Here is a 15,169-nt window from a genome sequence, read left to right as displayed (position 1 = left end):
CTGACGAAGAAGCTTAATTGAACACTTCTGTGCACAAAAACGTTGAAGGAATACTATTCTAGATCAGAGGTTACCACATGCTGTTACCAGTAGCCCTAGAATGTCAATCAGAATCCTTCTCAAGTCAATAAATATAAGCTCGGAGCAGCTTTTTACTCTCAGTAAACATACAGGTCTAGGACTGTATTTTTCACAAAACCGTGTACTGCAACAAAGTGTTACCCGAGTGGTGCTCCAATAACATCTCTTTTTACCACATGGCCAGGAAAGCTTCTATGCAGATCTCAGGCGAAAACACTAATGATGTATCATCTTTCTGGGCATCGTTCCGGCCTCGCTGGTACCAGAGAAGACAGAACTAAAGTTCTGCAGTCTACCTTATGTGTGTCTTCACCGTGAATCTTCGCTGCAAGCGTGTTGCCTCTGAATCTTTTTCAGAATGGCCCAGCAGGTCGATAGTACCCTTGAACCGTTTCGCCGTTTGGATAGTCACACCAACTGCAAAGTAATTTGCAAATCTACATTTAGAAACAGAATTTGCTTTAGACCACATGCATCTGAAGGTGATGCCCTTCTTTTCGTGTAGAGAATTGGGTAAGGCTACTCGCTGGCCTCTTTACATGCGACGCCATCTGCTTCGTTGGCATTGTAGAGTTGGAGGAGTTTAGGAGAAAATTACAGCCAGTTTTTTAACAGATCATTTATCCCCTTCAAAATAAGGTTGCAGTACACATAAATATTTCTTGCATTGAGACTGATCATTTGATCTTACTAATCGAACGGCTTCCATTCAAGAAAGAGAGGATCTAGATCATTGCCGTTGATTTCTATGTATTGTTGAACACAAGGAGCTTTCTAATCAACTTATGCTTCTGGAGGCATTTGTATGCTCAACTAGAAATGTGATGATCGAATGCACTCAATTACTCCTTTGTCAGAATCTAAAGCTAAAAGTTTTGTCTGATCTAGATGGCTGAATGGCTAGCAATGCAAGCTCATTGACACTATAGGGCCTCATGGCTACATGAACCTTTCCTTTTCCCTTCTGAAACTTTCTGTTTTACAATGCTGATCCCAAGACAGATGCATGTGGCATAGCTCCCCACCCTTGTCTTTAGTCCTCTTCTTCTCTACGACACTTCAAAGAGGCTAAGCTTGTGAGGCACAAAAACAAGTTCAGTGGGCAAAAGAACATGATCTAATGCAAGGTCCAGGCAGGCGGCATCGTGACAACTTTCTCATCCTGGTACAGCGCCCCTCCACGACCTACCAGCATTGGAGATCATAAAAGTGTGTTATCCAGATAAAAAACAGAACAAAAGTTAAAAGAAATGAAAAGAAGATCCTTCGGTGCTGTAAGACGTCCAGAGCCTGCTTGTGTGAGAATCCTGGAAAGAGAGACACGGCTACTTGTAGGGCAGGCTTTGAATCATTTCACGGAGGGGCTAAAGAGCGCAGCAGCTGGACACGGTAGGGAAAGCCAAAGGGGAAAGACAAAGAGAAAGATCAGCAACAAAGGAGGAGGCGAACCAGGAGATCATGGCGCCGGTTGGTCTCCCCCCAGGCTTTAGGTTTCATCCAACTGATGAGGAGCTTGTGAACTATTACCTCAAGAGGAAGGTCCATGGCCAGAGCATCGAACTCGACATCATCCCAGAGGTAGACCTCTACAAGTGTGAGCCTTGGGAGCTAGCAGGTAACCTGAAAAATTAAACTCTGTTGTGTTGTTCATCCTGTTGTCTAACAACTGCTGAGTCCTGATTGAACTTGGGATATGTTCTTTGTTTTGGAAGAGAAATCGTTCCTGCCCAGTAGAGACCCTGAGTGGTACTTCTTTGGGCCAAGGGATAGGAAGTATCCAAATGGATGCCGGACGAACCGAGCAACTCGAGCAGGATACTGGAAATCGACCGGCAAAGATCGATCCATCAACTACCAGAAGAGGTCAATCGGTATGAAGAAGACATTAGTCTTCTACCAAGGCCGAGCTCCTCAGGGGATCAGGAGCAACTGGGTCATGCATGAGTACCGCATCGAGGAAAGCGAATGCAACAACACCATGGGGGTTCAGGTTACTCCTTCATCCTCCTCTCCTCACTTTCAGTATCAGTTAAATCATTGTGTTTCTGCTGCATCTAGTGAGCTCAGGATGCAGTTCATGGTACTAAAATCCAGCCAATCTTGTAGTAATCATACCTTGGAAATATGCATGATTTTAGAGATGTTGTCTTGCTAAAATAATTTTGTTTTGATTATAAACAGAAAAAATAAAATTGACAATAAAAGAGGGAAAAATTAGCTAGGGCATACGCAGTTCAGGAAAACTACGTTGTTTATGCATGGAGTGCATGAAAAGCTAGGGTTCTTATCTCTTTTTCCCCGGCCCATATCCATCAGCATAAAGTATTCCTTGCTTCCATAGACCATAGATACTTTACAAAGTACAGCAGAAGTTCTTCTAATGGGGTCACACATGGTGCACTTTTTTGGTGCTCTTGATAAGACAAATGTAACATCCAATCCTTGGTTTCTGAATTGAAACCATACTGTGTGACTGCATAAGGGGTGCCACCACCGCCTCATGATCCAGAGTACACATAATCTAGGTCTTTTGCATGTTGATGCTACCTTAAAGCTTAGACATCCTTCGGTGTGGCCCAGTGCTGTGTAGGTGGCTTTGCACTTTATTCTCCATGTCCCACTCCTACTTTACTTGTTAGTAAAACTGAACATAAACTTCTGATCCCATGTTAACTGTAGATTAGATGGGAGAGCAGAGCACAGCAAACTTGCTAGCTAAAAATTGTGCATACTGGGCCATCCATTTCACATTTCTGTGACTGTTTATACAGTAATAGTGCAGTACTATTCAGAGTTTGTGCATCGCTTTATGTGACAACTAAATTTGGTTACATTTAGTCCAAACGTAACACAGCAAATACCCCACAAAAAACTGTTTATAAGTGTGGATGGTTGATCATATTCTAAGAGACTATTAGGCTGCAGCATACTGCAGTCAGCACTGAACTTGCATATAATTTCCTGCTGCACATAATGCTGAATTCTCTAGAGATTCATTCCCAAAGATTGGTAATAAACAAGGTTTATTTAGCTAGAAACCCAGAATTCTATCATGAAAAGCCAAGTAGCTAATGATAAGCCCTACAAAAGAGAACAAGAAAAAAAAGCAGGATGTGAACCCCGATCCAGCACATGTATGAACATAGAATGTTATTTGAACGTATAGATATAGCACATGTACCAGAGCAGCAAAAGTCCCCAAGACAATGAAGCAGCAGCATCTACACAGTTTATAAGTTTGCAGATGTAACACAGATATTCTATTATCAGAACGCAAATAACTAATTGTGAGTCTTACAGAAAAGAAAAAAAAACAGGACACAGACCCCAATCCACCGCGTATAAACATAGAAGGGCCTTCCAATGCATAGATATAGCACATTAGCACATGTAACAAAGCAGGAAAAATCCCCAAAATAATGAAGCAGCGTAATAAATACAGTTTAAGTTTGCAGCTGTATATTGTTCAGTAAAGCAGAAAGGTTAGAATGGCATTTTTACATCCATATGATTCAAATTATAAAGGTTAGCATGGAATTAATTTTCCATCCATGTGCTCATGATTCGTCCAACATAGAGACAGTTAGTTTCATGTGAAAGCAAAAAAAGAAAGGAAACGAGGACTGGTTGTTCATCTTTCTTGTTCTTCTACAGGACTCCTATGCGCTATGTCGGGTTTTCAAGAAAAATGTGCCGGCTGGTGAATTTGAAAAACAAGGGGAATGCAGCTCATCACAGGCTAAAGGAAATCAAGAACAGGTTACAGACTTTGAGGATGCTGGAGAGTCCTCAACTGCAAACGAGAATGACAAAGACAATTCTTGGATGCAGTTCATAGTGGAAGACCTGTGGTGCAGCAACAAAACCAAGTAATGAACTAGAGAATGCAGCTTGCTCAACATGATCTAACCAGAAATTCCAGCACTAGTTACACTGTGTATCTTTGTATATGTTTGATAAAAACACTTCTCACTTTGGACAGTATGAACACTTAAGTTTGGACTCTGATTCTTGATGTAGGCTTATACTTTTCTTCTTTTGGTAATGTAATATACAAATGGGCTACTTTGTACTCGAAGTCTTCTTTTACCTGTATCTACCATCCAATGCAATGATTTATAGTGAAAGCACTAATACAAAAGGCAGAAACGTAGTTTAATGTATCTTATTCTGTGCACAGTTTTCATGTTCCAAAAATTTTGTAATATCAGTTTATAATGATTTTAAGGGTATCAGTCTCAAATGTAAAGAGACCAAAGCTACTAATACCATTAGCAATCACCATTACGAACTAATCAAATTCAACTCGGAAATGTAAGGTGCCAATATGGTAGTGAATCGTTCTTATTAATGTTTAAAGGTTCCTGAGTTGCAAAATGTATACAAGTGGTGCAATTGTCATGTTCGTCAATAGCCTAAGCTCGTGTGAAATAAAGAATAGCGTAAGCTACATACAGTTTTCAGACTGTTTTCCAGATGTAGGTTCTAACTAGAGCTGTTTAGATATCATTGTACTCACTTGGCCATTTCAAGGCTGAAAGCTTGAAATCTCCGCATTCAAGTTATCATAAAATCCTTGAATACATGGCTGCATGGGTTGCTGAAAACCAAACACAGAACCCATCGACCTTTATTTATGCGCCTTTAGCACCATAATGTGTCATATATTTTCATAGCGTCTGCCTCTGAATATGTTCAGTTCATATGCATTTTCAGCCAAAGAAACAAGATGGTTAAATGGTTATTCCAATTCAAAAAGGTGTCAGGTAGTCAAAATCTACTTTTAGCCGAAGAAAATAGCTGCCTCTTACCACAATTTAAAAAGATGTTTCACAAAGTCAACATCTATTTTCAAAATCAGGCAAAGAAATCAGTTGCTTCCCATCCCAATCCAAGGCTAGCTAGTAATTGTTCATATACTGTATCATAGTACTCGTATCATTTCAAGGCTGTGAAAGCCAGAGATCTCAGCACCCAGACAATAACAAATTCCTCGGATATATGACTACATGGGTAGCTGTAAACCAAACCCAGACCCCATCAACCTAATGCTTGCATTTTGCGCCTTCAGGTCCACACTGGTTCATGTTTCTCCATGATGAATTCAGTTCATACATCTTATCAGCCAAGGAAATCAACTGTGTTCTTACCAGTTGCCACCATCAAAAAATATGGGTCGGGTTACTCAGGTAGTCAAAATCTAATTTCAGCCAAAGAAACCAGCTGCTCCTTGTCATAATTCAAAAGGTAGTCCGTTGGCCGATGTCCATTTTCAAGAACAAGCAAAGAAATCAGCTGGTTCTTATCACATTTCAGAATGTTATCAGCCAGTCAACACCTATATTTTAAATAAAAAAGGAAATGGCTGATTCACATCACAGTTCAAATGGTCAGGTCAGCTACTCAGGTCTCTGGGGTAGTCTTTTGTTTTAAAATATTTTTGGAATTCCACAAAAAAATGTCCTGATTGGTAGTGCATCCAAATTGCAACCGATAAAGCTGGTATGAACTACCAAATCGAAGCTGTGGCTGATCATGACAACTTTTGCAAAGACATCGAGATGGTAAATCAGATCTGTACCGGGAGGTCGCGGGAGCAGCAAAGTGGATCGATTCGGGGCAGAGGCGAGCACGCGATCCCAACTCCAGGGCCCCCCATGGCGGCGGCCGCGTTCCACCGCCGCAGCACGACCGCCCTCGTCCCCGCGGTCAGCGGCGACCTCGGCTCCAATCTGTTTCAAAGCAAGAGACATGGGGCGTGAACGAACGAAGCAGGCAACGAGAACGCAATGCACCTCGGGTGTTCGACGAAATGGCTGGGTGGAAACAGGTTTTGGGTTGGGGCTCGTACCTGCGCCGCCGCCGTGCCGGTGCAGACAAGCCGTTCCATTCTCCGGCTGGGTGGATCGCCGTCTGCAGTTGTTACTCGACGGATTTTGAATCAGCTCGGATGAGTGGGCGTGCAGAAAAATTCAGAGACAGACAATGGAGATTAATTCAGAGAGGGACAAACAGCTCGAAGGAATTTCGCAGTTCAGAGGTGTTCAATGCAGAAGATTTGGGGGCAAAACCGAGTCGATTTGGGGGCAGAAAATTTGAGAGTACAGGGATGTGAAATCGGACAGCGTATTGCAAAATACTGAAACCGTACTCAAGAGATGCAGAGGAATTCAGGGGTAAGCTACTGCAATTTCCATTCCAAATTTCTTCCAGTACAACATCAGCTCACAAGACGGGAGCAGACAAACACCAGCGACATACAAGGAGAACCACGAACCCTAGACAGCAACTAGATAGATACCACTACTCTGCCGGACGGCGGCGTCGCGAGCTGGCTGGGCCCTCGGCCTAGCCGCCGAATCCGTAGAGGGTGCGGCCCTGGCGCTTGAGCGCGTAGACGACGTCCATGGCGGTGACGGTCTTGCGGCGGGCGTGCTCGGTGTAGGTGACGGCGTCGCGGATGACGTTCTCGAGGAAGATCTTGAGCACGCCGCGGGTCTCCTCGTAGATGAGCCCCGAGATGCGCTTCACGCCGCCACGCCGCGCAAGACGGCGGATCGCCGGCTTGGTGATGCCCTGGATGTTGTCGCGCAGCACCTTCCGGTGGCGCTTGGCGCCGCCCTTGCCCAGCCCCTTGCCTCCCTTGCCGCGGCCCGACATCTTCTCTTCTCTCCGGTGGGATTGGCTTGGATTGTGTTTGGTGGTGGGTGATGAGATTGATGGTGGTGGAGTGCGCGGCGAGGTGGGATTTATAGCCGCGGGGTTTGGGGAGAGGGGAGCGGCCAGGATCCGCGTGATGCGGGGCGCGGGCCGTCGGATGGGAGGTGGACGGCGAGGAATGGGGGAGGAGGGGTGGCGCGGATCGGTGACGTGGCGGGGAGGTGTGCTTTTTCTGTGAGGACGAGGCGGGGTGCGGGAGCGCGAGGAGGGAGTGAATCTCGTTTGGGTGGATGGCGGGCGGGCCCGCGTGGTTTTCGGATGGATTTTTGCGCGGGGTGCTCGCTGCCGCGAAGTTTTGGATGCGTTTTTGCGGAGACTGTCGGTGTGGGCGTGGCCGGTGAGCTGTGTGCAGGCCACGGAACTGGTTTGAAGGCGTAAACTTGGTTACGACGAGCGCGGATGGAAGGCGTATTGTACGTTTTCCACGACTCTGGTCTGGTAGGCAAAATTGTGAAACCAATATTTGTGCTTCCTTTTTCCTCTCGTCCCTCGTGGCTGGAATCCTAGCCACCGTCAGGAGAGGCCAATCTTTCAGCGGCTCCCCTTCGCCGGCGGTCGCTGGTGGTGAGGGGGGTTGTCGGATCCACGCGCGTGGATCGTTTGTACTCCCTCAAAATCTAGGTTTTTAGGCTATTCATCGTTTTACTTCGACGACAACAATGACGACGCTGAAATTAAAAAAATCGAATCCTTCCCTGACGAGGACATCTGTCTTATGATTGAAAATGAATTTGGAAACCAATTTGTTCAAACAAGGATGGCGTGGCGGCGACGACATTCTCGTGGTGGATCCATGTCCTCGGACTCCGTCGTTGCGGCGGCGTTTGCTCCAGCGTGGCGCAGAGCTTGGGAGGTAGTCCAGAAACGGATGCAGATTATGGTCTGCATCGACGACATCTGGAAGACGGAATGTGTGCTGAGTTCGTGGTTTGTGGATGGCAGGTATGGTTTCCTCCTTCGGTATCTTAGTTGTGGTAGGGTGTCAGATTTAGAGTTCGATGGCGTGTATCTGGGGTGTTGCATCGGTCTTATTCCTTCAACGACAAGTGCTCCACTTTTGACGAGCCACCTTGAAGGTCCACAAAGTTGCATATCAGCGATGAAGTCGCGGTAAACTCGGGTGAGGAGATGATCTGTTATTATTTTCTTCGGTGTTTGCTGTGGTGGTGTCGGAGGCACGTAATGAGCGTTGGTATCAAGCTCAGAGATATTTTGCTGGCTTTTCAGTTTTATTATATCGATCCTTACGTGACTTGTACTTTGATCTATACCATACAAAAGTTGCGAAACCAAAGATTGTGATTCGTCTTTCTTTCCCAACACTAGTGATGCGTTTGGTTTTTCTTGGAGAAACTTCTAATCTAGTACTTTAATGCCAGTACAAAGAACACTAAAAATTAATAAAAATTGCATCCAAGTTAATTGATTGTCTAACGACAACTACAAGCATTGGAGTGAGCGGAAGGCACGTTGCCGTCATCGCCCCTCCTTCATCATAGCCGGGCAAAAATTGTTGTAATAGACAGTCAAAAAATCGTGTTAAGCCTTCACAGAACTAGTGCATCGGAACAACAACCGTCGTCGATGAAGAGAAGCATAAACTGGAAGAATCCAACCTATAGACACACGAAAGTAGATGCACCAATACTGGATCCATGAAGATCCATAGAAGACCAACATTGTCGGCCCAGTTGAAACCAGGGTGCCACAGGGCACCTACTGTTGGGGAACGTAGTAATTTCAAAAAAATTCCTACGCACACGCAAGATCATGGTGATGCATAGCAACGAGAGAGGAGAGTGTTGTCTACGTACCCTCGTAGACCGAAAGCGGAAGCGTTAGCACAACGCGGTTGATGTAGTCGTACGTCTTCTTGGCCCGACCAATCAAGCACCGAAACTACGGCACCTCCGAGTTCTAGCACACGTTCATCTCGATGACGATCCCCGAACTCCGATCCAGCAGAATGTCGGGGAAGAGTTCCGTCAGCACAACGGCGTGGTGACGATCTTGATGTTCTACCGTCGCAGGGCTTCGCCTAAGCACCGCTACAATATTATCGAGGATTATGGTGGAAGGAGGCACCGCACACGGCTAAGAGATCAATGATCAATTGTTGTGTCTTTGGGGTGCCCCCCTGCACCCGTATATAAAGGAGCAAGGGAGGAGGAGGCCGGCCCTAGGAGGGGCGCGCCAAGTGTGGAGTCCTACTAGGACTCCCTAGTCTTAGTAGGATTCCACCTCCCATATGGAATAGGAAAAGAGGAAGGGAAAAGGAGAAGGAAGGAAGGGGCGCCCCCCTTCCCTAGTCCAATTCGGACCAGACTAAGGGGAGGGGTGCGGCCACCCTTGAGGCCCTTTTCCTTCTTTCCCGTATGGCCCAATAAGGCCCAATACGTATTCCCGTAACTCTCCGGTACTCTGAAAAATACCCGAATCACTTGGAACCTTTCCGATGTTCGAATATAGTTGTCCAATATATCGATCTTTACGTCTCGACCATTTCGAGACTCCTCGTCATGTTCCCGATCTCATCCGGGACTCCGAACTCCTTCGATGCATCAAAACTCATAAACTCATAATATAACTGTCATCGAAACCTTAAGCGTGCGGACCCTACGGGTTCGAGAACAATGTAGACATGACCGAGACACGTCTCCAGTCAATAACCAATAGCGGAACCTGGATGCTCATATTGGCTCTCACATATTCTACGAAGATCTTTATCGGTCAGATCGCATAACAACATACGTTGTTCCCTTTGTCATCGGTATGTTACTTGCCCGAGATTCGATCGTTGGTATCTCAATACCTAGTTCAATCTCGTTACCGACAAGTCTCTTTACTCGTTCCGTAATACATCATCCTGCAACTAACTCATTAGCTGCAATGCTTGCAAGGCTTAAGTGATGTGCATTACCGAGAGGGCCCAGAGATACCTCTCCGACAATCGGAGTGACAAATCCTAATCTCGAAATACGCCAACCCAACAAGTACCTTCGGAGACACCTGTAGAGCACCTTTATAATCACCCAGTTACGTTGTGACGTTTGGTGGCACACAAAGTGTTCCTCCGATAAATGGGAGTTGCATAATCTCATAGTCATAGGAACATGTATAAGTCATGAAGAAAGCAATAGCAACAAACTAAACGATCAAGTGCTATGCTAACGGAATGGGTCAAGTCAATCACATCATTCTCCTAATGATATGATCCCGTTAATCAAATGACAACTCATGTCTATGGTTAGGAAACATAACCATCTTTGATGAACGAGCTAATCAAGTAGATGCATACTAGTGACACTCTGTTTGTCTATGTATTCACACATGTATTATGTTTCCGGTTAATACAATTCTAGCATGAATAATAAACATTTATCATGATATAAGAAAATAAATAATAACTTTATTATTGCCTCTAGGGCATATTTCCTTCAGTCTCCCACTTGCACTAGAGTCAATAATCTAGTTCACATCGCCATGTGATTTAACATCGATAGTTCACATCACCATGTGATTAAAACCCATAGTTCACATCGACATGTGACCAACACCCAAGGGTTTACTAGAGTCAATAATCTAGTTCACATCGCTATGTGATTAACACCCAAAGAGTACTGAGGTGTGATCATGTTTTGCTTATGAGAGAAGTTTAGTCAATGGGTCTGCCACATTCAGATCCGTAAGAATTTTGCAAATTTCTATGTCAACAATGCTCTGCATGGAGCTACTCTAGCTAATTGCTCCCACTTTCAATATGTATCCAGATTGGGACTTAGAGTCATCTGGATCAGTGTCAAAACTTGCATCGACGTAACCCTTTACGACGAACCTTTTGTCACCTCCATAATCGAGAAACATATCCTTATTCCACTAAGGATAACTTTGACCAATGTCCAGTGATCTACTCCTAGATCACTATTGTACTCCTTTGCCAAACTCAGGGCAGGGCATACAATAGGTCTGGTACACAGCATGGCATACTTTATAGAACCTATGGCCGAGGCATAGGGAATGACTTTCATTCTCTCTCTATCTTCTGCCGTGGTTGGGTTTTGAGTCTTACTCAACTTCACACCTTGTAACACAGGCAAGAACTCCTTTTTGACTATTCCATTTTGAACTACTTCAAAATCTTGTCAAGGTATGTACTCATTGGAAAAACTTATCAAGGTATTGATCTATCTCTATAGATCTTGATGATCAATATGTAAGCAGCTTCACCGAGGTCTTTCTTTGAAAAACTCCTTTCAAACATTCCTTTATGCTTTGCAGAATAATTCTACATTATCTCCGATCAACAATATGTCTTTCACATATACTTATCAGAAATGTTGTAGTGCTCCCACTCACTTTCTTGTAAATACAGGCTTCACCGCAAGTCTGTATAAAACTATATGCTTTGATCAACTTATCAAAGCGTATATTCCAACTCCGAGATGCTTGCACCAGTCCATAGATGGATCGCTGGAGCTTGCATATTTTGTTAGTACTTTTAGGATTGACAAAACCTTCTGGTTGCATCATATACAACTCTTCTTTAATAAATCCATTAAGGAATGCAGTTTTGTTTATCCATTTGCCAGATTTCATAAAATGTGGCAATTGCTAACATGATTCGGACAGACTTAAGCATAGATACGAGTGAGAAACTCTCATCGTAGTCAACACCTTGAACTTGTCGAAAACCTTTTTGCGACAATTCTAGCTTTGTAGATAGTAACACTACTATCAGCGTCCGTCTTCCTATTGAAGATCCATTTAATCTCAATGGCTCACCGATCATTGGGCAAGTCAATCAAAGTCCATACTTTGTTCTCATACATGGATCTCATCTCAGATTTCGTGGCCTCAAGCCATTTCGCGGAATCTGGGCTCTCATCGCTTCCTCATAGTTCGTAGGCTCGTCATGGTCAAGTAACATGACCTCCAGAACAGGATTGCTGTACCACTCTGGTGCGGATCTCACTCTGGTTTACCTACGAGGTTCGGTAGTAACTTGATCTGAAGTTACATGATCATCATCATTAGCTTCCTCACTAATCGGTGTAGTAGTCACAGGAACAGATTTCTGTGATGAACTACTTTCCAATAAGGGAGCAGGTACAGTTACCTCATCAAGTTCTACTTTCCTCCCACTCACTTCTTTCGAGAGAAACTCCTTTTCTAGAAAGGATCCGTTCAAAGCAACGAATATATTACCTTCGGATCTGTGATAGAGGGTGTACCCAACATTTTCTTTTGGGTATCCTATGAAGACGCACTTCTCCGATTTGGGTTAGAGCTTATCAGGTTGAAACTTTTTTACATAAGCATTGCAACCTCAAACTTTAAGAAACAACAGCTTAGGTTTCTTGCCAAACCATAATTCATATGGTGTCGTCTCAACGTATTTAGATGGTGCCCTATTTAACGTGAATGCAGCTGTCTCTAATGCATAACCCCAAAACGATAGTGGTAGATCGGTAAGAGACATCATAGATCGCACCATATCTAATAAAGTACGGTTATGACGTTTGGACACACCATTACACTGTGGTGTTCCAGGTGGCGTGAGTAGTGAAACTATTTCACATTGTTTTTAACTGAAGGCCAAACTCGTAACTCAAATATTTTACTTCTGCGATCATATCGTAGAAACTTTTATTTTTGTTACGATAATTCTCCACTTCACTCTGAAATTCTTTGAACTTTTCAAATGTTTCAGACTTGTGTTTCGTCAAGTAGATATACTCATATCTGCTCAAATCATCTGTGAAGATCAGAAAATAATGATACCTGCCGCGAGCCTCAATATTCATTGGACCACATACATCAGTATGTATGATTTCCAACAAATCTGTTCTTTGCTCCATTGTTCCGGAGAACGGAGTCTTAGTCATCTTGCCCATGAGGCATGGTTCGCAAGCATCAACTGATTCATAATCAAGTGATTCCAAAAGCCCATCAGCATGGATTTTCATCATGCGCCTTACACCAATATGACCTAAACGGCAGTGCCACAAATAAGTTGCACTATCATTATTAACTTTGCATCTTTTGGTTTCAATATTATGAATATGTGTATCACTACGATCGAGATCCAACGAACCAATTTCATTGGGTGTGTAACCATATAAGGTTTTATTCATGTAAATAGAACAACAATTTATTCTCTTACTTCAATGAATAACCGTATTGCAATAAACATGATCAAATCATATTCATGCTCAACGCAAACACCAAATAACACTTACTTAGGTTCAACACTAATCCCAAAAGTATAGGGAGTGTGCGATGATGATCATATCAATCTTGGAACCACTTCCAACACACATCGTCACTTCACCCTTAACTAGTCTATGTTCATTCTGCAACTCCCGTTTCGAGTTACTACTCTTAGCAACTGAACCAGTATCAAATACCGAGGGGTTGCTACGAACACTAGTAAAATACACATCAATAATCTGTATATCAAATATACCTTTGTTCACTTTGCCATCCTTCTTATCCGCCAAATACTTGGGGCAGTTCCGCTTCCAGTGACCAGTCCCTTTGCAGTAGAAGCACTTAGTCTCAGGCTTAGGACCAGACTTGGGCTTCTTCACTTGAGCAGCAACTTGCTTGCCGTTCTTCTTGAAGTTCCCCTTCTTCCCTTTGCCCTTTTCTTGAAACTAGTGGTCTTGTCTACCATCAACACTTGATATTTTTCTTGATTTCTACCTTCGTCGATTTCAGCATTACGAAGAGCTTGGGAATCATTTCCGTTATCCCTTGCATATCATAGTTCATCACGAAGTTCTACTAACTTGGTGATGGTGACTAGAGAATTCTGTCAATCACTATTTTATCTAGAAGATTAACTCCCACTTAATTCAAGCGATTGTAGTACCCAGACAATCTGAGCACATGCTCACTGCTTGAGCTATTCTCCTCCATCTTGTAGCTATAGAACTTGTTGGAGACTTCATATCTCTCAACTCGGGTATTTGCTTGAAATATTAACTTCAACTCCTGGAACATCTCATATGGTCCATGACGTTCAAAACGTCTTTGAAGTCCCGATTCTAAGCCGTTTAAGCATGGTGCACTAAACTATCAAGTAGTCATCATATTGAGCTAGCCAAATGTTCATAACATCTGCATCTGCTCCTGCAGTAGGTTTGTCACCTAGCGGTGCACCAAAGACATAATTCTTCTGTGCAGCAATGAGGATAAACCTCAGATCACAGATCCAATCTGCATCATTGCTACTAACATCTTTCAACTTAGTTTTCTCTAGAAACATATCAAAAATAAAACAGGGGAGCTAAATGCGAGCTATTGATCTACACCATAGATATGCTAATGCTACCAGGACTAAGTTCATGATAAATTAAAGTTCAATTAATCATATTACTTAAGAACTCCCACTTAGATAGACATCCCTCTAATCCTCTAAGTGATCACGTGATCCAAATCAACTAAAGCATGTCCGATCATCACGTGAGATGGAGTAGTTTCAATGGTGAACATCACTATGTTGATCATATCTACTATATGATTCACGCTCGACCTTTCGGTCTCCGTGTTCCGAGGCCATATCTGTTATATGCTAGGCTCGTCAAGTTTAACCTGAGTATTCCGCGTGTGCTACTGTTTTGCACCCGTTGTATTTGAACGTAGAGCCTATCACACCCGATCATCACGTGGTGTCTCAGCATGAAGAAGTTTCGCAACGGTGCATACTCAGGGAGAACACTTATACTTTGATAATTTAATGAGGGATCATCTTATAATGCTAACGTCAATCAAAGCAAGATAAGATGCATAAAAGATAAACATCACATGCAATCAATATAAGTGATATGATATGGCCATCATCATCTTGTACTTGTGATCTCCATATCCGAAGTACCGTCATGATCACCATCGTCACCGGCGTGACACCTTGATCTCCATCGTAGCATCGTTGTCGTCTCGCCAATCTTATGCTTCCACGACTATCGCTACCGCTTAGTGATAAAGTAAAGCATTACAACGCGATTGCATTGCATACAATAAAGCGACAACCATATGGCTCCTGCCAGTTGCTGATAACTCGGTTACAAAACATGATCATCTCATACAATAAAATTTAGCATCATGTCTTGACCATATCACATCACAACATGCCCTGCAAAAACAAGTTAGACGTCCTCTACTTTGTTGTTGCAAGTTTTACGTGGCTGCTATGGGCTTACCAAGAACCGTTCTTACCTACGCATCAAAACCACAACGATAGTTTGTCAAGTTGGTGCTATTTTAACCTTCGCAAGGACCGAGCGTAGCCACACTCGGTTCAACTAAAGTTGGGGAAACTGACACCCGCCAGCCACCTGTGTGCAAAGCACGTCGGTAGAACCAG

At 43.5% G+C, this 15,169-nt stretch overlaps 3 protein-coding genes across 3 annotated transcripts; 1 reads left to right on the top strand and 2 right to left on the bottom strand.

The window, feature by feature from the left end:
* Positions 1-20: 20 nt before the first annotated feature.
* On the bottom strand, positions 21-6,106 carry LOC125510362. The gene is made up of 3 exons (XM_048675509.1): positions 5,933-6,106; positions 5,663-5,813; positions 21-498 (listed from the first exon to the last, which is right to left on the bottom strand). Exons 1-3 carry the CDS (start codon positions 5,969-5,971, stop codon positions 374-376), a joined length of 315 nt encoding a protein of 104 aa, XP_048531466.1. The 5' UTR covers positions 5,972-6,106; the 3' UTR covers positions 21-373.
* On the top strand, positions 557-4,222 carry LOC125510361 (NAC domain-containing protein 86-like). Its single transcript, XM_048675508.1, has 3 exons — positions 557-1,696; positions 1,794-2,071; positions 3,736-4,222. The coding sequence occupies exons 1-3, from the start codon at positions 1,540-1,542 to the stop codon at positions 3,952-3,954; spliced, it is 654 nt and encodes a 217-aa protein (XP_048531465.1). The 5' UTR covers positions 557-1,539; the 3' UTR covers positions 3,955-4,222.
* A 144-nt stretch (positions 6,107-6,250) lies between the features above and the next one.
* Positions 6,251-6,812, bottom strand: LOC125510363 (histone H4). The gene has a single exon (XM_048675511.1). It carries the CDS (start codon positions 6,739-6,741, stop codon positions 6,430-6,432), a length of 312 nt encoding a protein of 103 aa, XP_048531468.1. The 5' UTR covers positions 6,742-6,812; the 3' UTR covers positions 6,251-6,429.
* Positions 6,813-15,169: the final 8,357 nt, after the last annotated feature.

Source organism: Triticum urartu, chromosome 5 (genome assembly GCF_003073215.2).
Source record: "Triticum urartu cultivar G1812 chromosome 5, Tu2.1, whole genome shotgun sequence".
Classification (NCBI taxonomy): Eukaryota; Viridiplantae; Streptophyta; class Magnoliopsida; order Poales; family Poaceae; genus Triticum; species Triticum urartu.
Note: the sequence above shows the minus strand (reverse complement) of the source record. Positions and strands in the feature narration are given on the sequence as shown.